Source organism: Mustela putorius, unplaced genomic scaffold (genome assembly GCF_011764305.1).
Source record: "Mustela putorius furo isolate JIRA1106 unplaced genomic scaffold, ASM1176430v1.1 tig00003863_pilon_pilon_pilon, whole genome shotgun sequence".
Classification (NCBI taxonomy): domain Eukaryota; kingdom Metazoa; phylum Chordata; class Mammalia; order Carnivora; family Mustelidae; genus Mustela; species Mustela putorius.
In genome coordinates this window covers 25,935,428-25,959,732 of record NW_025422015.1, presented here as the reverse complement: position 1 = coordinate 25,959,732, position 24,305 = coordinate 25,935,428, and the positions used below count along the sequence as shown (strand labels likewise).

Genomic DNA, 24,305 nt, shown 5'->3' with positions numbered 1-24,305 from the left:
TGAAAACTTTATGGCAAAAGTGCAATTTGTGGTATAATCTAGATTGCTTTTAAACCAATTTATATATTTATGCCTTCAAATATGAAATTGACCCAAATCATTGCTCTGTCTCTTGGAGAAAATTTGGAAGAATCATGCAAATCTGGTCCCATACTAATCTTATCTCAATGTAGAACTAATATGTGAGGACATGAATAAAATAACATTTCATGTCAAGTAAATGCAGCAACACCAGTTAGGTGTCGAGAGACAAAAAGGAAAATCCCCAAAAGGACTTAACAAGGTCTATATGCATAATAATTTTAGACCACAGATGATAACATTTTGGAAAGGGTGAAACAAGAACATTGAGTGCATAAATGTCATGGCAGGTGTTTCTAGATGTAGAGAATTTTAGAGCCAGAAAGGACCTCTGAAATCATCTAGCCAACCCTCTCATTTTACAGCTGAGGAAGAAGGCCCTGACAGTACGTCATCGGGTCAAGGTCAGAGAGCCACTTACTAGCAGTGCCGGGAATAGAATCCCGGTCTTCTCATTCTTGGTGGAGTGCCTTGAAGTTTAAAATGCCAAGGAGTTCAAGGGAAAAGGGTTTGGGGCATGAGACATTGATTTCTGGTCTTGTCAACTTCTAAATTCTGTCTTCTTCTAAGTCCACATGAGGCAGAGGCTACTCCATTTTCCGAGTATAACATAGGAGTCAAATAGAGTATTTATCTTAATGACTCCCTACCTACAGAGGCCTGTGTCCTGAGATAATCCGCATCTTGGGTCCAAATGCAAAGATAAAGGATTTTAATTTGGTGGTTGAAGAAAATCTGGGAATAAATGTTCCAACTTTGCCTTTAGCAGGCCAGCACACATTTAATTTATATTTTTCATCGAATGATGATCTTGAAGCCTTGCAAAGCAGTCATTTATTTAATTTCTTTATGCTACGGAACTCTGGCTGTGTATGAGGCTGGGTGGCTTCTGACTTCTGGTATGCATACTTTTTAAAGTCCCTTTTCTTTTACTCTTCAAACATATTTACCAGTTGAAAGGGTATCATATTTCTATTTTCCTTGACAAGGAAATGGAAACAATTGGAAAGGGGATGAATCTGAAAAACTGAACTCATTCTTATGCATATTAAAATGTAGAGACTATTATAGGGCATACACTTAAAATAATCTTTCCTTCTGGAATAATGTCTTTTGCAATTTTCAAAATGTTTTATGATACATGATATTGGTTGTTTAGTAGAACTCTCTTGACCTTTAAATTCTCTTTCATTCTTTAGGGAGAAGTCTTGGGCACTCAAATTAATGTTCCGTTTAACAAATATTTGTGAGCACCAACTCTGTACGAGGTAAACTGTTGGATCCTAAGGCCCAGAAGAAGAATAAGACAAATCCTTGTTCACAATGAGCTTGGTCAATGTTGATGATTCCTGAAAGGTAACCTGTGGCATGACTGCTCACATCCTGAGTAGTCCACTACCCCAAAATAAACTTATAAACAAATGTGAAGAGACTCTCCTCCTAGTCCCTACAGCATTCCATCAAGGGGACCCATAATTTAGTGTTAATTCTCAGCCTTGCTGTACCCTGCAATCACTCAGAGAATAATTAAAAAAAAAAAAATCATGAAAGCTGGAACATTCCCCCAGACTTTGGAATCAGGTGATGAGGCCAGGATTTTTACAAAGTTCCATAGCTAGTTCTCTCAAATTGGTTCTGTGTTATTTCAGTCCAAGAATGACAGGGTTTGGATTCTGTCTTAGCAAATGCAATATAATTTTGATACTTAGAGAATCTGTTTTGGGTTATAAGATTATGAGAGTCACACACACAGAATTAGGTTGTCACATATTTAGACTGTTGTGTTTCAGCAAATGTGCTCTTTCCCCAGTTCTGGATGTTTTCCCCCTAGAATCATGGGATGCTGGCTCTCTCTTCTATTCTGAGGGTTGGTGGCATGTCAGCAGAGGTTTTAGCCAAGCATATCTGTCATGGGGCTTATGTACAGGCATTTCCAGATGACAAAAATATTCAAAAGAAACAGTCTTAAACTAACTGTTCTGTTTAAGTATTGGTCTGTGTTCTGAAGAAATAAAACAATAAAGCAATAAAACATTTTAGGATTATGGGCTATTTAAAATTAGAGATAGATCTGGCTTACTGTTCTCAAATTGGTTTTTAGCACCTCATTATATTATTTCCAGATTCTTGACTTGGGAGCTTTGGATAATGATGAGAACAAAATCTAAATAATAACCAATAACGAGACCTATTGTTCTAGAGTTACCGCTTATTTCAGAAAAGAATCTCAGGAATGCTGGTCTACCACAAGAGGGCCACCCTGAGTCATTTCTCCCTGGGAGGAGTTCCAGCCTTAAAGCAGGGCAGAGATGCCCGTTAGCCAAAGACAGAGCAAGAAGTCCCTACTCCCTTTCCTTTCCCCACCCGCCTTCCTTGGGAGATGCGGAGCCAGCCCATCTGTGTCTTCTACCAGAAATGTTAGCTTTATCACCAACAGGTGGTAGTATTGTATTTCCAGTTTGAAACTGTCTAATAACATTTCATTGACAGAAGAAGCAGTTACTGGCAGGTCCCACCTTGGCACATAAAAGAAGAATGGGAAGAATAAGTAAATATAGGTAAGCTTTGATTGAAGCTTGGGAAAAGAATCAGTTCCATGGGACATGAAATGGGGAGAAGGAGGGGCGATGAGAATGGGAGATTGTCTGGATGGTGCCAAATGGATGGGCTGGTGCCCAAGTGAGAAGAAATATGTCGTCATGAAGGGGGAAGACTATGGTAAAGGCTCTAAAGATGAAGGTACAAACAGCGAGGCCCAAAGCCACAGTTCCAGGCAGCCCTGTGAACATTGTGATCAGAGCACTCTGCAGAGCCAGCCAGACCCATGGCCCACACCAAGGTCTCTCAGGAAATCCACGAGAGACGCAAACACAGTACCCCCAATGGCTGTCCTTGGCCTTAACACCATATTCTTTTATTGATGCTGTTGCCATTGAAATATTTTGCACAGGAAGATTCCCACAACTTCATTCTTTCTTATCTATTCTGAGTTTACCTTGCTTTTTTGAATCCATCTACTTTCTATAAATAGCAGGACTTCAAACAAAGAGCTTATAACATCCAAGGCTGGGGGATCCTAACTTTCCATCAGTTACCTCCTTTGGGGGCTTCACGTGGATATTTTCATTACATGGAGCCTAAGCAGTTAGAATAAGGCTAAGACCTTCCATGCAGTGGCCCTGGTGCCTCAGCAGATATGCTCCCCCGCCCCCACCCAGGTAAAGTTGCTCAGATTCCTAAGAGTCATCTAAAATCCAGAATAAACTGATTTTGCTGACTTGTTAAGTAACATTCTCCCTCTGAAGTTCTAAAGAACTGATTTAGGCTGCCACATAGGTTGTTCTATTTAAAAAGTCAAACTCTGTTTTGTGTGTCCAGGAATTCACGATTCAGAGGAAATGACATGTTTTGTGCAAAAGCTGCACAGATTCGTGAAAATACAGAAAGGAAATTATAAACTAGATGTTAAGCACAATTTTCTGATTTTAAGAAATAACAGACTCTATATCTTTCAAAAAAAAAAAAAAAAAAAGCTCTCAAATTCTCTTCCCTTATAAGCTATTTGAGGCCACTGGGCAAACAAATGCACTTCTCTCTGCCCCTCACACCCTCTTAATTTTCAAACGCATAGATAAGTCAAGATAGGTACTTTCAACATGAATTTGAAGAGCTGACTTGCTCGCTTTCATGGTACATTATGTTGGACAACCTCAGAAAGGAACAAATGTTATTTGTTAGCCTTTGATAAAATCACGTACAGAAGGGCATGTGGGTGGCTCAGTGGGTTAAAGCCTCTGCCTTCGGCTCAGGTCATGATCCCAGGGTCCTGCGATGGAGCCCCACATCCGGCTCTCTGCTCAGTAGGGAGCCTGCTTCCCTCTCTCTCTCTCTCTCTCTCTGTCTGCCTCTCTGCCTGCTTGTGATCTCTGTCAAATAAATAAATAAAATCTTAAAAAAAAAATCACATCTTGTTTGTTGACATAGATACATAAGCAGCTCAGCTCAAACACTCAGCTGGGACCACAGAAAATCAACATTGAAGGACAGCTTTTCTCACTTTCCAATATGCTCTATCACTTCCTCTTCAATCCTTACCTTCAGTTAGAGCATCTGACCCAAAGCGTGACTACCAGATGAAAGTGGGCTGGAGTTCTATCCAAATATAGCTACAAAGAGTGTGTGAATATTTGGAATTAGGACTTCGCTACCAAATTGACATACCAAACTTCTCTGGCAGCTGATTAAATAACCGTGTCGCAACTCTGCCACACGGCTTGAAAGGAAGGTTGCAAAATGCAGGCCAATACACATTCCAAGCTCAGCACTGAATTTTTCCTTGTTTTATGAGTTTGAGTCAGTTATGCTTAAAAATAGCCAACTAAATTTTTTTTTCTTAAATCCAGGCCAACTTACCAAAGACACTCTTTCCTAAGCTCAAGAATGTGCATGCAATGGAATTGTCTACAATAAGGTTTGCTTGTTTGAATTTCTTGTCAGTGTCATGTTTAAATAGCACAGCTTCAAAGGTACAAATAGGAGAAAATTCCTCGTCTCAGTAGTTGGGGGACTTTGTTCTCTTGATGAACAAAGAAACCTGGGCCTTCCTCTTTTAGAACTAGCTTTGTACAACAAAGATAATGCAAGTAACAGGATCAAAGGGAAGGAGAAGAAGCTACAGGGGATGCTCTTTCTGAGGTCTCGGGTACCATCTCTGTTAACAGGATATAGATGTGGTTAACATCTATAGGGAGAGTAAGAGATGGTGATGTAGGGATGCTATACCACAGATTGTGGGCACTCACAGAACAGCCTTAAGTACCAGGGAGAAGGCAGCAAGGGATAAGTTTGCTTTGCACTTCCTGGCAGTTTGCTAAAACCACCTCCTACATACTTGCTCCCAGCAGTCCCACGAGATAGAAGCAGGTCTGAATTCCCTGATGCTGAATGCATGTCTCACTATACACTACAGTGTGGGAGAGGTGTGTGCTTGCTTATATGTGGGCACAAACGGGAAAGTGGGGTATGTATCAGGTAGTGGAGAGTTGGAAAACGTCTCCCTGGAACTCAACTATATTGTAAAGTTGCCTGCTTATCTTCAGAGAAGCTGTCAGAGTGACCCCAATTCTCTCAGAACGTGGGAGCAGTAACTAAGTCAGTCCTGTTTCCCCTCCTCAGTTTCTTACTGGGGCTCCATAGATGGAGTGCCTGGATTGAATTCTTCTCTAAAACCAATGCCTTAGAAGTTCATAGGTGAGATTAATATCCCTGTTGCCAGGATGACTTCAATTCCTAACAAGAGATCTAAGGATGCGGCTGGTGTTTTGATCAGCCTAGACCTCCTTTGGCTAGCCTCTCCTTTCTTATTCAGGCCACCAGATACTGTGGAGATATATGCAGCACACCTGTATGTAAGCATATAGGCATGTATGTATCTATGCATGCATGCATATATGTATTTATTGTTTCATTCCATGCAAAAATGTCTTGGGATTTTACTGTTTTCTTAGGGAAATCCAACATGCTTTCAGGTGTCCAATAAAAATAAGCTGCAACTATGAGCCTTTTTGTTTATTTGTTTTGACATTTCACTAAGATCACCTGTTAGAGTTTGCTGTTCACATGTTTGTCCGGGTCAACGAACCAATTGAAAGTGCTAGGAGAGTAAAAACTGAATTTCATTTTGTCTGCACCTAACAGCCACCTCCTTACATGGTTTGTTAAATACACAAGGGATGACGGTGCCTGGGTGGCTCAGCCGGTTCAGTGTCTGCCTTCAGCTCGGGTTGTGATCCCAGAGTTCTGGGATTGAGGCCTCATTGGGCTCCTTACTCAGTGGGGAGCCTGCTTCTCCCTCCCTTTCTCTCTCTGTCTCTCATGAAGAAATACAAAAAATCTTTAAAAATAAATAAATAAATAAATAAATACAGAGGGAACCATGTTCTGTATTTCTGTTGCATTCTCACACCTCTCGTATATGCCTTCTCATCTTGGTTTGGACACCAGTCAGCTGGCACCTATCGTTCCCAGAGGACTTGTGGCACACCACATGGGAAGCTTTGTGTAGATAACTGTGTGCAAATCCACCAACTGCTGGATTGTCCGTATGTGTGTGTGTGTGTACACATGTGTGTGGTCATCTCAACACTCTAATTGGGGGTGTGTATGTGCCTACACTTGCGGGTGTGCACATGACCCTGCACCCGCCCACTGTTCATCTTGGTCCTGCTTTCTGTCCTGCTTTCTGTCCTGTCCTCTTCCCATTGTCTTCTCTGCTTTTGTTGGTTTCGAGAACCTGTGCTAATAAAAGAGAGTTTTCTAACACGGCATTACTGTGGAATTAGAGCTGCCTGTCATTAGAGGCAAAGGCCATATAGTAAAGATAGAAATGCTTTGGAGAGCATGTGGACATCCACTGAATGGCGGAAGCTTTAAGGTCTGCTGAAACCTAGACGGCTCAGGATTCTATACTGCTGGCCTCACACAGTTGGCCGCAGCCTTGCGTCAGGCTGTGTATACATATTTTAGACAATTCAAACATCTAAAGAAATGGCTCAAGGGAGTTTTAGAAAATACAAAAGCCTGGCTTCAAAAATTCAGTGTCAGTTCGTGAGGTGAGGGGCTCAATTCTAGAAACATCCTAGGAATTCTGATATGCTGTTAGGACTAGAAACCACTGATCTAGATATTGAGTTCTTGATTCTTTTCATGAAAAAGAAAGTTACAATTCTGAAACCTGTTTCTTAAAGTCACACAGGGTAGTGACTATCCATGATACTTCTGAAGTGAACACATTCACTGCATACCATGCTTCATCAGAGGGACAATATTAACCATTTGGGTGGGACAATTATTTGAGATTTTGATTCCTTTCCTCTTACTGCCATTAGAGCTTCCCAGTTACTGTGACCACCTACAACACCTCCATAAACCACCAAATGTTCCAGGGGTAGCTGAGAATCATCACTTAGGTGTGTGTGGCTTCAAAGGCAATAAACATTTCAGATAAATTTCAGCCATCAAACACTGACTTTCAGTTCTGTTACTAAAATGGTCCCCCTGAGATGGCTGTCTGGAGGCTTAATCAAGGCTCTAACAGACAGACTTTGATTTTGAAAGTAGTTGCCTTCCCTGAGATTATTTTTCTTTTTAAACAGTGGAATAATTGATTACGAAATACGGTGCTTAAATTATTTTATTTCTTTTTGCCATATAGTTCTACCTAGCCTTTTGAATCTCTAAGACGAAAAGCCAAGTAGATAGTGACAGATTCCAACTGTTGGCTAACTCCTCCTCCTCACTCTTGGTCTCTCTTCCCTCCAAAACAAAACAAAAGCCAAAAAGAAAAATGTAAAGAACAACACGGAGACTAAGAGCAGTTTTTTTAAAATGGAATTCTCAACTATTGTGAAGTGTTTTTTTTTTCTTTTTTTTTTTTTAAATGACTACTCAAAGGGAAATGGAGGTACTAGGGGATGAGGGTTCAAGAGATCGTTACCAGAACCAACTTTCATAGTAGAGCAAAGGTTTTCCACATATTATTCTTGATGCTGAGGTGCAAGATACCTTACTTTATTTATTTATTTAAAGATGCCTCACTTTAACCACAGATTTTCATATCCACCAGCCAAGCTGCAAAGCATTTCTGAGTGCTTGACTTCCATGAGTGCTGCTATTTCTGAATCTTGATGGCAGTGGTACATTCCAGTTTTCCACTAGGTACACTGTCAGCAAGATGGACAGAAGAGGACATTTTGGATACATGGAACCTATTCAGGCCGCTTTAGGGATGAAGAGAAAGGGAGATGTTCGGGTTCACCAAAGCAAGTTTATACCTAGAGAACAACTCCCACTGGAACGATGTTACTGGCCTTGGATTTCAACTTGATGAAATTCTAGAGAATGACTATTTTTTCCTTACTATACCATCTGCTCTGGAAGCAGTTCTATGTGATAACCTATTAGAGAGGCCAGAACTCCAGGCAACACATCTGATCAGCAACAAATGCCCAAGTGTAATAGGTAAATGCAGAAATGGCTGTTTTGCTTGGAGCTGGTCAAATGCAGTAGGAGGGCTATAATCACTTTCTCAATGAACTAATGCGTAATTCACTCTCATGCTTCCAAACACATCTTTCTAAACATAATACCATCAGCAAGCATCACGACAAATTGCTTACTTTCCATGATGGTCACATTTCATTCATTCACCATAATTTTTGCTAACATTTATTGGATATCAAAACTATCTTGTTGGTCTAATGCAACCAAGCAAAGATACTTTATAAATCCATCTTTCTATATTTTGAGATGTGACCATCTTGTGAATGTCCAGCTTTTCAATTACCCTAATAATCAACTACTGAGAAATAGTTGAAAGATTTTGGCATTTTTTAAGTCATAATTAGTTAGCAAGAAGAGTACAGACTAAGATATAAAAGAAAGAAGCAAAAACTGAAATGATTTATATAAAAAGTCATAATTACTTCCTTACCTGAAATATTTTAATGCTTGGGCTTCTTTTCTTTTTGAATTTGGTAGTGGTAAGATGGGTCTTTTTAAAGAAATAGGCAGTCTTCAGTGTTTTTATAGCATTGATTACTACAGAAATTATACTTCTTTTACTTCTTGTCTTGAAGGGTGGACAAAATAAATAAACTGAAAATACTACAATGAATGGTAAATGATGAAAGATTTACAGTACAAAAAACAGCGTAAAAAGAAAGACAAGTTTAAATATCGTTGTGTAAGAAAGTGATGAAAATAATACAAGAATGAGAATAAGTAAAATGATAGGCTGGAACATCTGGGAAGGTAAATGCAGAGACAAAGAGAAGAGTTAATTAATAATAATTTTTAAAACTTAAATTCATATTAACTAATCTAAGCATTCATTCAATTTAAGATGAAGAAGAACCCTCCCTTAAGCCTGCATTTACAAAATCTGAAACCTATTAATACACACAGTTCTTTCTCTCACTCTGATTTCTATTTTTTTCCCTGATGGTATAATTGAAAACCCACATGCTTCAAGTATTCAAAAATCTGCTACAAGGAAACCGAAAGCCAACCATTTGACATTTGAGAAACAATAAGCCTTAATATTTCAAAATTCAACAAGTTTTATCGCAAAACTTTTTTTTTTTTCATAACAAAGCAGAGCAACATGCAAGGTAAATAAGCAATAGGGTTGCGATTTTTCTAGTTGTGACTAACAGGCAGTTAATTTAATATCATGCTTCTGTGTATACAGTGATCTTTAAATTTAAATCTCTTGCGTGTCTTAAAAGCCATGCACGCTGTTGTACTTCCGTGTGTTCTCCAATGGATACAGGACAGGAGGCTTGCCAGAGAGGTAGCGCTGCCTGCTGTGTTTTTACAAATTCTCTCTTATGTGGTTAATTCTGACAAAATGCATGGGTCTTTGGCCACCATACCTGGCTAGAGCAGCTCAGTCCAATTCATCAGTTGTGCCTCTACAAATTAGGATGAAGGAAAAATGCTGGTTTTCCCTGTTCGGGAATAGTTATTACTATTTCTCTGAATCAGTGTTGGATTAAAGTTAAAGTATAACACTCCTTCCCCAGTTTTGACATAGAGAGATGGCAGTGATTTTTTTCCCCCCTAGAAATAACGATCCTGTTACTTCCACTTGTAAAGGAGTGACTTCTATTTGTTCCTTTTGGTAGGGATCTAGACACTGTATCCTCTCTTCACTGTTGGCTTGTACACTTGCCAGTAGTTACACAATAATCCTGGATACTTAGTAATCAAACCACCTTTTTAAACTCAGTTTCAATCTTGGTTCAAAACCTGCAAATACATAATTAAAGATTCCCATTTGGGATCTTCTTACAGCCTGATCCATCAGAATCGGTCGAGTAATACTGAACATATCGACACATAATAATATATGTTTAAGATCCTTTAATCTTTACACAAAAACTGATGGTGGGGATGTGTGTAAATTTCCTTTTTAACCAAAACAGAGGAGAGGGAGTTACCAAGCGGGTTCCGAAAACCCGAGGCCTGAAGAAGGACAGTGTGAGAGAACACGTGTGCTGTGGGGCTACGAAGCCCAGTGAGGCTCTGCGCGGGGACCCTGAAGCGGGGCGTGGAGGTCGGTGCGCGGAGACGCCCCAGCGGGGAGCACGAATCCGCGGACCAGCCTGGCCATCGCCGTGGCTCGCAATAGGCAGAACTGTACCTGACTCACGGATATGGGCTCCTCGGCGCCGCGGTCGTCCGCAGACTTGGGCACCTCGAGGCGGTCTATGAAGGTCTGCAGCTCCTTGCGGAAGGCTTTCATCTGCGCGTTGATGCGGTAGAGCAGCTCGTGCTCCCGGATGCGGCTGCCGTCGTCCTCCTCATCCATCAGTCCGAACAGGTCCCCGTTGGCCACGTAGATGCGCGCCTCGGTGATGATGGTGCTAGTGTCGGCGATGAGCCGGTCGATGGTCTTGCCCAGGCGCTCGGCCTCCGAGCGGATGTCCTTCATCTGCTGCCGGTCGGAGAAGCTCTTGGGCCAGGGCCCGGGCGCGGGGTAGAAGGAGCGGGTGGGCGTCAGGCAGCGGATGTTCCGCACCTCCTCCGAGTCGCTCTCGCCGCCGATGGGCCCCTCGCGCTTGCGGTGAGGCGGCCGCGAGTCGTCGTCGCTCTCCTTCTTGCCCGCGTCGCTCTCGGCGTCGCTGTCGCGCGGGCTGCCGCGGATGCCCAGGTGCGAGGCCAGGTCGTAGCGCTGCATGTTGGACATAAGCACGCGGTTCTCGTACTGCAGCTGCATGACCTTGCCGCTGAGCTCGTTGATCTGCAGGCGCGCCGCCTTCAGCTCCTCTTGCAGGGCCTCGGTCTTGGCGCTGTCGTGGTGTCGCGCGCTCTCGTGGCCGCCCGACTTGTACTTGTACTTGTTGAGCTCCGCCGTGATGCGCTTGTTCTGCTCCTCCAGGTCCGCCACGTTCCGCCGCAGCAGCTCCGTCTCATCCTCCACCAGCTGCAGGTGCTGCCGCAGCTCCGACAGGGATTCGCTCTGCTCCCTCATGAGCGGGTTGGCCGAACCGTTGAAGTCGTCCCCTCTCAGGTCGTCGAGTTCTGCCTTCAGGCCTCTGTTCTCCACCTCCAGTTCCACGATCTTCCTGCCCAGGATGTTGGCTTCTTCCTCCACGAGCCTCAGCCGCAGCTTGAGCTCAGCCTCCCTGGTGCTGGGAGGCCCCCCGGCTTCTCCTTTGGGCAAAGGACTGTCCAGATCCCCATAAAAGAATCTGTACTTCTGAAGCTCGTGTTCGAATCGGTCCTTCTCTTTGTCGATCTTGGCCATCTTCTTCCTCATCAGAGCAGCTTCTTCCTTCGCGAACTGCAGCTGGCATTTCAGATCCTCACTGTCCTCCTCGTTTGGGAAAAAGAGGGGCAGAGGAGAGGAGGTTACTTTTATGTAAGTCGAAAGCACACACACAAAGCACACCTGCAAAAGTAGTTGCCTTTTCCTTATAATTAAGATTTAATGAGACCCAGATAAGTAGACGCTGTATGTTTTCTACAAATCATTTAAATTATTTGGTGGATAAAAGACGAGGACAATATCACATCCTGGAAACAATAAAGAGAAAGAAATATAAAAAGAGAAACACTATGGTCATCACTATTCAGAGACTATCATGTCTTGTAACTGAGCACAACTGTGGGGCTGTCATTTCAACAACATTCCTTTTGCATGTTTTGTTTTTTACATGATTTGAATTCCCCTGACTATAATAAATGTGAAACCTATTCCCTGGATGGAACACATGCCGTGTACTCACTGCCCCTTACCGAGCATGGACTCTCAGCCAATTTCTGGAAAGTTCTTTATCCATCTGACCTAATATAATGTTTAGAGTGAACTTAGTAATAGATACTAAAATACCTGGTTTAAAGATACTCCATAACTTTTTCAAGGTTACAGAGCTAATATGTGGCAAAAAACAAAGGTGAAATTTGAATTCAGTTCTGACTCAAAGGCTCATGGTCACTCTGAAGGAGCAAAGAAAGTCTTCTCTCCTCCATCTTCATTCAAGGCAAAATTGATTACTTAAAGACCTTATTTAAAGTAAGGAAAATTTAACACTGGAATGGCTCCTCCGAGGAGAAACTGGCAAGTATTTCATAATCATTTTAAAAATAAGGGGGCATCTGAGTGGCTCTGTGGGTTAAGCCTCTGCCTTCAGCTCAGGTCATGATCTCAAGGTCCTGGGATTGAGCCCCAAATCGGGCTCTCTGCTCAGCAGGGAGCCTGCTTCCCCCCCACCCACCTGCCTCTCTGCCTATTTGTAATCTCTATCAAATAAGTAAATAAATAATCTTAAAAATTAAAAAAAAAAAAGGATATATTCCTCATCAGTCTAAAACGAATAAAATTGGTTCTGCCCGGTAAATGGATGATGGAGTAGATCTTATGGAAGCTCTTCTCACAATTCTTAGGCAACTTGCAAACACTAATCACTGACTAAATTGAAAAGTACAAACAAACTAAAATTGGAAATCAACTTGCTGAGAGCTAACTAATATCAAAGTACATTATTATGCCTAAGGACACATTTCCTGAGGATAATTTCCCCACATTTGCTTTTAAGTATGTACTTTGGGTCAACTGCGTAACTTCTGTGATTTTGTTTTCCTCGTTTTTAAATACGTTTTTTATAAAAGATTTTATTTATTTATTTGAGAGAGGCAGAGAAAGAGAGCATGAGTGGAGGGTAGGAAGGGGCAGAGAGAGAGAGGGAGAGGCAGGCTCTCCGTTGAGCAGGGTGTCCTATGAGGATCACAGCACCCTGAGATCATGACATGAGCCGAAGGCAAATGCTTAATGGACTGAGCCACCCAGGTGCCCCTTCTCATTTTTAAAATGGAAATAAAAACGCCTTCTTTGCCCAGCAAGGAGTCAGTTGTGTTTGAAATGAATTGTGGTAAAGTAGCAGCAACCACTGGTAGTGAAGGTCGGAATAATGAGCTTCTGCCAGAGATGCTCATTAAATATGGCCCAGAGCCTTTGAGATGGAAGAGATGTAGAACAAGGAGAGCACAGGTCTCCTGTCCTCCTTTGTGCTAATGAGAATTAATATGGAAGGGTTGAGAGCTGATGAGTGCACAGAGCCTGACCATCACATTCTTTATATCATTATGCCCTGACATTAGCCCTATAAGGATCTAGTTCTACTTTATAGGCAGATGAGGTTCAGAAAGGTTGGTTAACCTGTAGAGCACAAGTTAATAAGTGACAGCACATCTGTAACCAGACTGATTCCAAAACTCTTACTTCTTTCCACTGTTCGAGTTGCCTCTATAAAAGCAGCACAAGAGAAGGAAAGTAGGACAATGGGGTAAAAGAAAAGAAATCGGATGTGTTGGTTTGTATACTTCCCTCTAGAAGGGGTATAGAAGAAAGGACAGAAAGAAGCACAGGGAGAAGAGATGAGAGAATTCCTCAGAGCACAGTAATTGAGAAGGATGACAATGTAAATCACAGAAAGATTTGACGTGAAACTATTTCACAAGGTAAGAGAGAAGCTGTTCTACAAGAGACTATAGGTTGGGTGAGTATGAAACCAAGGACACAGAACAATATTTACTATCGAATCAGCAGAAGACTCAAAGATAACCCTGGTTACTGGATGGTGCTGCTAATGACAGGGAAAGAGAATGAACAAAGAGGAGGAGGTGTGAAGAAGATGGGTCTAAGCGTATTAAAATGCTGTCTTCGAGGTGTGTCAGTGGAGGGGTATCTAGCGGAAACATCTATTAAAGGCAAGTGAACTCTCGGGCCCAAGATTACAAAGATTACACCTCTGGCCCTGTAGAGAGTTCAGGTGCAAAGGGGAGGAACAGGAGAATGAGATGTATAGAGGTGATGGTTGAAGCTATGAGAGCAGTTCTGAAAGGAACCGAAGAGAAGAAAAGAAAAAGAGACACATAAGACATGGCTCAAGGTGTGGCGGGTGGGCAAGAGAGTCAAATATCATGAAGGAATTAGAAACAATGCTTGGGGATGCCTGGGTGGCTCAGTCGGTTAAGCGGCTGCCTTCAACTCAGGTCATGATCCCAGCGTCCTGGGATCGAGTCCCACATCGGGCTCCTTGCTCGGCGGGGAGCCTGCTCTCCCTCTGCCTCTGCTGCCACTCTGCCTGCCTGTGCTCACTCTCTCTCTCTTTCTTTTTCTCTCTGGCAAATAAATAAATAAAATCTTTAAAAAAAAAAAAAAAAGAAAGAAAGAAACAATGCTTGAATAGAAAGGTGACCAGCAATAAGCTAGTCCAATATGCTTTTACATAAGCTATGCTTTGTTAGAAAGTAAGAGTAGGGGAGACTAGGAAGTTAGGTTGAGTATGGTAGTACTCCTTGATTGCAAGTCTAGGACTTTATTTGCTAGTTAAAAAAAAAAAAAAAAGTGTTAGTAAAATACTGCAGTTTGAATCCAACCAAAATAGCACTGGATGTGGTCTAAGTCACAGACTGGAGCAGAATCACACTTCACTAGGCTACATTAAGCAAACATAACGTTTAATGTTTTAGCAAGGGAAGGCTACCTGATTTGGGTATATGTAAACTCCCCTGCCTTAAAGGAATGAAAACATAAACCTTATTTTAAGACTTGGACATATACTACATGTAAGAGAGTCCCTAAGAGGGAAGGAGAAAATGATGGGCAACATAGCTTAAAAAGAAATCTTTTCAGGGTGCCTGGTGGCTCAGTCATTATGCGTCTGCCTTCAGCCCTGGTCATGATCCCAGGGTCCTGGGATCAAGCCCCACGTTGGGCTCCCTGATCAGCAGGAAGCCTCCTTCTCCCTCTCCTACTCCTCCTGCTTGTGTTCCCTTTCTCACTGTGTTTCTTTCTGTCAAATAAATAAATAAAATCTTAAAAATAAAATAAAATAAAATCTTTTCAGTATACAAAGTGTGATAGTTTCTACAATGCCACGAACTTAAGAACCTGTAAGCCAGTGTGCCCTGCATGCACAGCCTGTAAACTAAGTATTGTAGCTGCATTTACAGCTGAGCATGGAAATACCGTGTATAAATGCTGAAAACATTAAATCTGAGATGGTATGGGAAGTGCCTGGTTGACAGTGTCTGGGCAGTACCTGCTTGCTCCTATTGTCCACAGTTAATGCTAGGCAAGAAACATTACAGTGCTTTGACATGTGAAGCAAGTGGTCTCTTATTTTTGTGTAAAGACTCACTCTTAAGAAGATATGAATGACATGTGAAGAAGGGGAGCATTAGGACGATGAGGGGCCACCTGGGCTGAGTTGACCCCAGCTTTGACTGAGCCACTACTAGATGCTAAATAACATTCCTAATGAATTGCATGGTTTAAACTCATTTAACTCGTACCACTCTTTATTATGATCCCCTTTTACAGATGAAGAAACAAAGGCATAGAAAGAATAAGTAAGTCATCTAAGGCCATACAGCTGGCATGTCACTGCCCTTAACTGTGTGTGATACCATTTCTCAGTACATAAAGTCACTGTGGTGCTGAAGGAACGAGTAAATCATACATCGAAGAAGGTGAAGCAAATAAAAATGAAGTATGAAGCCGTACAAATAATAGTAGGTTGAGCCATATGGAATTGTCATTTGCATAGGTCAAAATCACAGCATGCTGGCAATTTCTTGTGGCTCAATCTAGATAAAGGAGACACGAGACTATTCAAAAGCGCATACTGAACACGTTGTAGTATCAGACACTAGACACTGACAAGTCAAAGCTGCATAACATGACCCATGATGACAATCCACCCTGGCCAAGTATGGGAGATGAATATGTAAACAGTAGAATGGGAGGCTGGCAGTAATCTAAGAATCGATGGTCCTCAACCTTGACTGAGTAATAGAATCATCTGCGGACTACTTTATAATTGAGATCTCCTATCCAAGACAGTCCTGCTCAATCCACTGGGGTGGTTTTTGAAAAACTACAGGTAATAATCTCTGAAAATAAATGAACTGGAAACACTAGCAGGGACTTTAATGGCCACAACAGCACACTTAAAATTTCCCAGATGTTTGCGCCACGAAATAAAAACGGGTAGACCGCAGTGTTTCTTGATTGTTGTAAGGTCCCAGGTCCCACTGGGAAACCCACGAAAGGTGTGGATGTCTTTTACAGAAAGGTGCCCACATGCGCATTGAGGGAGCTACAAACAAACTCTTAGATGTTCCTGGATAAGAGTATTGTTGCAGAAATAAGTAAACTTTAATATAGGAAGTAAAAAAAATAGGCCAAATGTGAGATTTAGAAGAAATAAACTGCTGATTAAAGATGACTTTAAATTTTAGAACAGGGAGAATATAGTCCCTTCTCCATCAGTGAGGTGGAGAAGAGAATTGATGGCAACAAGGGAGATGACCCATAGCACAATATGTAGAGAAGGTGGCTACAGTCATGGCAAAGGCAGAGTGAGACAGCTACAGTGACAGAGCATCTTTGAACTTAGTAACACAACGAGAAAGATATAAAATGGAGTAAGGCCCTGGCTCTGAGACTCTTTGGGACTATGGAACTGCTGACCCTTCTTGATATCCTGTGCCAGGACCAGGAAAAAAGTTAACCAAGAACAGAGCAGAGAGAGAGAAGAAAAGGGAAGATAAACATTCAAGATGCTGTGTTTTATGAGATGCCTGGGTGGCTCAGTCGGTTGAGTCATCTGACTCTTGGTTTCAGCTCGGGGCATGATCTCCTGGGTTGTGGGATGGAACCCTGCACTCAGCTCCGTGTTCAGCTGGGAGGCTAGTTAAGATTCTCTCCCTCTGCCCCTCTCCCCACTTGTATGCTCTCTCTCTAAAATGAATAAATAAATAAATCTTTTAAAATAAATTTAATAAGTTGTGTTTTTAAAAAAATTGACATCAACTTTTCCAAATTTTGGATATTTCAATATCGCTTTAGTTAAAATTATTATCTAATGAGAATACAAATTGTAATAATATAAAAAAGTATGCTGTAATATGCGATTCCAACTGATGCATGCAAAAGTCAATAAGTAGCCAATTTTTATGGAGAGCCATGTCATTTCTGACCCCAAATACTTCCTCTAGAGTTTTAAAATCTCCTCCATTACATCTATCAGCACCTCCAGGCTTCTCTTAGTACATCCCTTAAGTTTTATTTTTATTCATTTCCTTTCTTTTGCTTCCCCAATCACTGGCATAGAGAATTACTTCTTCTACGGCCTTCTCATCACAAGCTTCTCCCACCCCTTCCTACAACATTCCTTTCTCTACTTACTCCTGATGCTATAGGAACAGCCATTCTCTTGACCTTATTAATTATGAATGAAGATGATTAGCACTGTGCGTACAGTTGTCAAACATAGCAACACCTAAGGTACTAATAACATTTTAAGCAATAATAGGTTTGTTAGTGTTAGCTTTATAAGCAAAGACACTGAGAGCTTTATACTGCCTCTATCTACAGCTACAGAATGGAGAAGCATAATTAAAAAAATTTTATTTTTTGCATGAGTGTATCTGGCTACTATGTCCACTTATAGATGTAGCTTATTCTTATATACATTTAGAAGTGTTTGATACACGAGTTGAAATTTTATTTCCACATACCTCTGTGGGAGTCTGTTGAGTCTTTTTTTCAGATTTTGGCAGATCTTTGCTTCCTCTTCTTTTTAAGGATAGCTGAAACAAAGCACAAACATATTTAGTTTGGTAAACTATCATTTTAACTCCATTTTATGGTCTCAAAAGTGTCTACTGTCATATGACAAAACCAAACCAAATAAATTGTGTTAGTTCAATCATCATCCAGAAGAAAAAAAAAATCCAAACCAGATGGAATTTCATGTATTTTTACCTAGGACTGGGATACACTTCTCAGTAGATGAGTAAGTGGCAACCATCTAAATAATTTAAGGAAACCCACTGTGAAACTGCAGAAAACAACTTGGATAAAATTTAGACCGATGACCCAATATACCACCTATTCCAAACAAACGCAAACCCTTGTTAGCATTCCTCTCACCAAAGAACAAAAAGGAATAGGGTATTTCCAGTTGAAGGCAGGTTTTTTTTTTTTTTAATATTTTATTTATTTATTTGACAGAGATTACAAGTAGGTGGAGAGGCAGGCAGAGAGAGAGGAGGAAGCAGGCTCCCTGCTGAGCAGAAAGCTGGATGTGGAGCTCGATCCCAGGACACTGGGATCATGACCTGAGCTGAAGGCAGAGGCTTTAACCCACTGAGCCACCCAGGTGCCCCTGAAGGCAGGTTTTCATAAGCTTGTAAAGACAAACTTTCAGGGGATTTATGGAGAATTTGAAGAATTTTGCTCTTTCCTCACCACACATCTCTGCAGACAAATACAATGCCCCTACACATGCATATGATGTAATACAGTAGGGAATTGTTACGGTGAACTGGAGAGGACAGGCTCTGTCTAAGGAATGGGCTGTGAGGGAATTATCTGCAGCTTATTGGTGTCATACAGAAATGTGGGCTTTTTATAGAGAAGCTAGAAATCTGTATTGTTATGTACTGGTTGGCCCTAATTGAAATTCAGACAAACAACACCTTTTTTTAAAAGATTTATTTTTATTTTATTTATTTATTTGAGAGAGAGAGCATGAGGAGAGAGAGCATGAGAAGGGAGAAGTCAGAGGGAGAAGCAGACATCCTACTGAGCAGGGAGCCTGATGTGAGACTCGATCCCAGGACTCCAGGATTATGACCTAAGCCGAAGGCAGCTGCTTAACCAACTGAGCCACCCAGGTGCCCTGACAAACAATACTTTGTAAGCAAAATAATACAGAGCATCTCTCTGTATGAATACTAATTCATATTTATGAATACCTACCACATACCTCATATTGAATGTAATATCCAAATATCAATTAAACTGTGCAGACATCATCAGGAAGCTCACAATATACCGTGGGAGACAGAGAAGCAATTAATTATCATACAAGCTGGGAAATGCCAGGCTTCAGGTTCTGTGAAGCAGTGCTTTGTCTTACTGTGGTATTACCACCATCAGAATAGTACTTGGCACAGGGCAGCTATTGGAAAAAAATATTTACTGAACTAATGAAACATATTCAATATGACTATATTCAGAAAATACGAGGTTCTGGGGTCAAAGAGGAAGATGGGGGTGTAGACTGAATGTAAAAGCAGGAACGGAGGCTTCATACATCTGCAAAGAACTCCACGCTGCATTTTCCCCATGTTAATTTCTAACCCATATCCCATGTTAAATGCAGGCATATGGTCAGGTCCAGAAGGCAGGGAAATACATTGTTGCAACTGCTATCATTCAGTATGAAACTCAGACTAGAGCCAAATGAATGGCCTGTGGGCTTATTTATTTCTACTTCTCCACAGAAGTAAAGATGTTCTCTATGTTGCTTGTATAATCTTAGAAACAAAGGCTGTGAGCACTGCTTTGCCATAACCAAAAGTGGTTTGGGAACCAATCAACAAAAGCAGCCCCAAGGAAACCCCCCAAAATAGCAAGCTGAACTAGGGAATCCCGGAACAGTCTGTTTAGAAGCTGCCTACAAAGCACCCAAATTCATTTTATTAAATATTTGCTTTTATTTTCAGTGTATTTTATTATATGTTCATTTACTGCTAACTAATGTACTTTATATGGCACCTGTGATACAGTAATAATAAAACCAGCAGAGTCACTGCTCATTATGAGTTTCCTAATTTACTAGGCAAAGGGTCTATTCAGTCAGCAATTTAAAACTGTGATGAAAGCAATGATAATGTAAAAACAATAGTAACTGGCAATGATTGAACACTAATTCATCTCTAACACTTTACATATATTATCTCAATTAATTCTTAAAATATTTTATTTATTCATTTGAGAGAGAGAGACAGAGAGAGAGAGCATGAGCAGAGAGGAGAGGCAGAGGGAGAGGGAGAAGCAGACTCCCTGCTGAGCTGGAAGCCCAAAAGGAAGACATGTAGTCATCTGAGTCACACCCAGGCACCCTTAAAACACCACTTAGATTTAACAAGCTCTTCAGGTGATTCTGATATATGATAAAGTTTGAGAAGAGCTGGTCTAAAATTACAGTTAAGTAAGTAGCAGGATTAGGTTTTGACCCAAGTATTTTTTATCTTTATATACTAGGTCATAATGGAGAAAGGCTTAAGCCAGTCTGGAACTGGAGATGGTATGGGGAGCTAGGGAAAATTTCCAGAGAGAAGTAACATCTTATCTTGAATCTGTTGGATGAAGAGTCAGCCAGTTGAAGATAGAGAAGAGGGGAAAGGGAAAAACAAAGCCTTCCATGTAAAAAAAAAACCATTTCTGGGACACAATTCAGCAGGTCTGTAACAAAATTTGAGGAGAACAAATGATGCTGATGGCATGAATCAGATCTCGAAGGATACTGGATAAGGTTGTGGCAAGCAAAAAATTTCCATAATCAGATTGTCATAGAAGAAATACATAGATGCAAAAGTAGAAGTCCAAATGGCCACAAGGTAAAGGGACATCATGCAAGGGAAATGAGGGAAAGTAGGCTCTAAAATTCTGAGAGCTTTTTTCAGTGGGCCTTTGTTTTTCATTCATTCCGTAAATATTTGTTCAGTTCTGCCATAGATACTATACTATCTGGTTATACAAATGTGACTTACTCTCCTCCCCACCAAAGATCTAACTGTTTACAGTGGGTAAGAGGATGTAGATAATTAGCTAAAACTAATTAACGAAGAGCAATGGATGAAGAACAAACAAAAGATTCAGAGGATGAAGAGGCAACTATGATTCCAGATCCTGAGAGATGAGAGGAAATCATCTGAGGTGGCTGATCTTTGAAGGCTGTACAAAATCTCGACAAAAGTAAAAACAAATAAAAGAAAAAGCAAGGACTGAGGGGAATAGGTGGGCCCTTACAGACTCACTGACTTCAGACAAGAAGTAATGGAGTCAATAAGATCGATAAACCATTGGCCACACTAATCCAAAAGAAAAGAGAGAAAGCCCAAATTAATAAAATTATGAATGAAAACGGAGAGATCACAACTAGGAAGTAGAAACAATCATCAGAAGTTATTATCAACAGTTATATGCCAATAAGCTAAGCAACCTAGATGAAATGATTGCATTCCTAGAAAACCATAAACTCCCAAAATTGAACCAGGAAGATATTGACAACCCGAATAGACCTATATCTAGCAACAAGATTGAAGCAGTGATCAAAAACCTCCCCAAAAACAAGAGCCCAGGACCTGATGGATTCCCTGGGGAATTCTACCAAACTTTCAAAGAAGAAATAACACCTATTCTCCTGAAGCTGTTTCAAAGAATTGAAGCAGAAGGAAAACTTCCAGACTCTTTTTATGAAGCCAGCATGACCTTGACCCCCAAACCAGGCAAAGACCCTACCAAAAAGGAGAATTTCAGACCAATATCACTGATGAATATGGATGCTAAGATTCTCAACAAGATCCTAGCAAACAGGATCCAACAACACATTTAAAAAGATTATCCACCATGATCAGGTGGGATTCATCCCTGGGTTACGAGGATGGTTCAACATTTGCAAAACAATCAATGTGATAGAACAAATCAATAAGAGAAGAGAGAAGAGCCACATGGTCCTCTCAACTGATGCAGAAAAAGCATTTGACAAAATCCAGCATCCGTTCCTGATTAAAACGCTTCAAAGTATAGGGATAAAGGGCACATTCCTGAACTTCATAAAATCTATCTATGAAAGACCCATAGCAAATATCATCCTCAATGGGAAAAAGCTTGCAGCCTTCCCATTGAGATCAGGAACACGAAAAGGATGCCCACTCTCACCACTCTTGTTCAACATAGTATTAGAAGTCCTAGCAAGAGCAACAGACAACAACATCAGTCAACAACAGAACACTCATGAAAGAAATTGAAAAAGACACAAAAAGATGGAAAAACCATTCCATGCTCTTGGATCGGAAGAATAAACATTGTTAAAATGTTTAGAGCAATCTATGTTAAAAAGTATAGAGCAATCTATACTTATAATGCCATTCCGATCAAAATTCCACCCGTAGTTTTCAAAGAGCTGGAACAAATAATCCTAAAATTTGTATGGAATCAGAAGAGACCCCAAATCGCTAAGGAAATGTTGAAAAACAAAAATAAAACTGGTGGCATCACGTTACCTGATTTCAAGCTTTACTACAAAGCTGTGATCACCAAGACAGCATGGTACTGGCTTAAAAACAGACACATAGACCAGTGGAACAGAGTAGAGAGCCCAGATATGGACCCTCAACTCTATGGTCAAATAATCTTTGACAAAACAGGAAAAAATACACAGTGGAAAAAAGACAGTCTCTTCAATAAATGGTGCTGGGAAAACTGGACAGCTATATGTAGAAGAATGAAACTCGACCACTCTCTTACACTGTACACAAAGATAAACTCGAAATTGATAAAAGACTTCAATGTGAGACAGGAATCCACCAGAATCCTAGAGGAGAACATAGGCAATAACCTCTTGGATATCAGCCACAGCAACTTCTTTCAAGATATTTCTCCAAAAGCAAAGGAAACAAAAGCTAAAATGAACTTTTGGGACTTCACCAAGATCAAAAGCTTCTGCACAGCAAAGGAACCAGTCAACGAAACAAAGAGGCAACCCACGGAATGGGAGGAGATATTTATAAATGACAGTACAGACAAAAGGTTGATATCCAGGATCTATAAATAACTCCTCAAACTCAACACGCATAAAACAGATAATCATATCAAAAAATGGGCAGAAGATATGAACAGACACTTCTCCAATGAAGATATACAAATGGCTATCAGACACATGAAAAAATGTTCATCATCACTAGCCATCAGGGAGATTCAAATTAAAACCACATTGAGATACCACCTTAAATCAGTTAGAATGGCCAAAATTAGCAAGACAGGAAACAACATATGTTGGAGAGGATGTGGAGAAAGGGGAACCCTCTTACACTGTTGGTGGGAATGCAAGTTGGTGCAGCCACTTTGGAAAGCAGTGTGGAGATTCCTCAAGAAATTAAAAATGGAGCTTCCCTATGACCCTGCAATTGCACTACTGGGTATTTACCCCAAAGATACAGTTGTAGTGAAAAGAAGGGCCATCTGTACTCCAATGTTTATAGCAGCAATGGCCATGGTCGCCAAACTGTGGAAAGAACCAAGATGCCCTTCAACGGACGAATGGATAAGGAAGATGTGGTCCATATACACTATGGAGTATTATGCCTCCATCAGAAAGGATGAATACCCAACTTTTGTAGCAACATGGACAGGACTGGAAGAGATTATGCTGAGTGAAATAAGTCAAGCAGAGAGAGTCGATTATCATATGGTTTCACTTATTTGTGGAGCATAACAAATAACATGGAAGACAAGGGGAGATAGAAAGGAGAAGGGAATTGAGGGAAATTGGAAGGGGAGGTGAGCCATGAGAGACTACGGACTCTGAAAAACAACCTGAGGGTTTTGAAGGGGCAGGGGATGGGAGGTTGGGGGAACCAGGTGGTGAGTATTAGAAAGGGCACAGATTGCATGGAGCACTGGGTGTGGTGCAAAAACAATGAATACTGTTACACTGCAAAGAAATAAAAAATTAAAAAAAAAAAGTAATGGGGGTAGAGACACTACAGAGCTCAGGGAGAAGGAGACACTTATAAAGCACTGAGGTCAGCTTGTGGAGCTGAGAAATTTAGACTTTATCCTGTGGGCAATGTTAAAATGAGCCCTCTAAATTAATATCGGAGAAAGGCTGAAATCAGGCCATCCTTTCCTAAGAGGCATTTTCCATTTTACTTTTATTTGAATATCACTCAAGTGAGGTGTCAAACCCAAAGCTCTGAAAAAAGATTTCTCCTTGAAGAAAGGTAAACTGCCTGTAAGGCGCTTCTAACTCAAGTACCTTCAAGTATCACGTTTAAATGTTCGGTAAATATTTAATCATCTTTTCATATTCCCGTAAGCTTTTATTAACTTTCTGACTCTAATAAAACAAAGACAAGACTCATTTGGGTAGAGAAAGTTGGAGAACTAATATAAGTCCACTCTCTCTCTCTCTCTCTCTCTCTTTTTTTTTTTTTTCAAGATTTTATTTATTTGAGAGAAGGAAAGAGAGAGGGAAAAGTAGACTCCCCGCTGAGCGGAGAGACCAATGTGGGGCTCCATCCTGGGATCCCGGGATCATGACCTGAGGCCAAGGCAGATGCCTAAATGACAGAAC

At 40.9% G+C, this 24,305-nt stretch overlaps 1 protein-coding gene across 8 annotated transcripts in view; it reads right to left on the bottom strand.

Moving 5' to 3' along the window:
* The window catches only part of SOGA3 (SOGA family member 3), a 68,996-nt gene that overhangs the window by 13,262 nt on the left and 31,429 nt on the right, over window positions 1-24,305 (bottom strand). For 3 of the 8 annotated variants that reach the window (XM_045066386.1, XM_045066384.1, XM_045066383.1), the window contains exons 5-7: window positions 17,674-17,745; window positions 10,286-11,461; window positions 8,573-8,710 (exon numbers count right to left, since the gene is read on the bottom strand). In XM_045066386.1, coding sequence (XP_044922321.1) covers window positions 8,573-8,710; window positions 10,286-11,461; window positions 17,674-17,745 — 1,386 coding nt within the window. Of the gene's footprint in view, window positions 1-8,572; window positions 8,885-9,079; window positions 11,462-17,673; window positions 17,746-24,305 lie in introns of those variants that run through there. The other 5 variants (XM_045066390.1, XM_045066385.1, XM_045066388.1 and 2 more) reach the window with 5 other exon arrangements.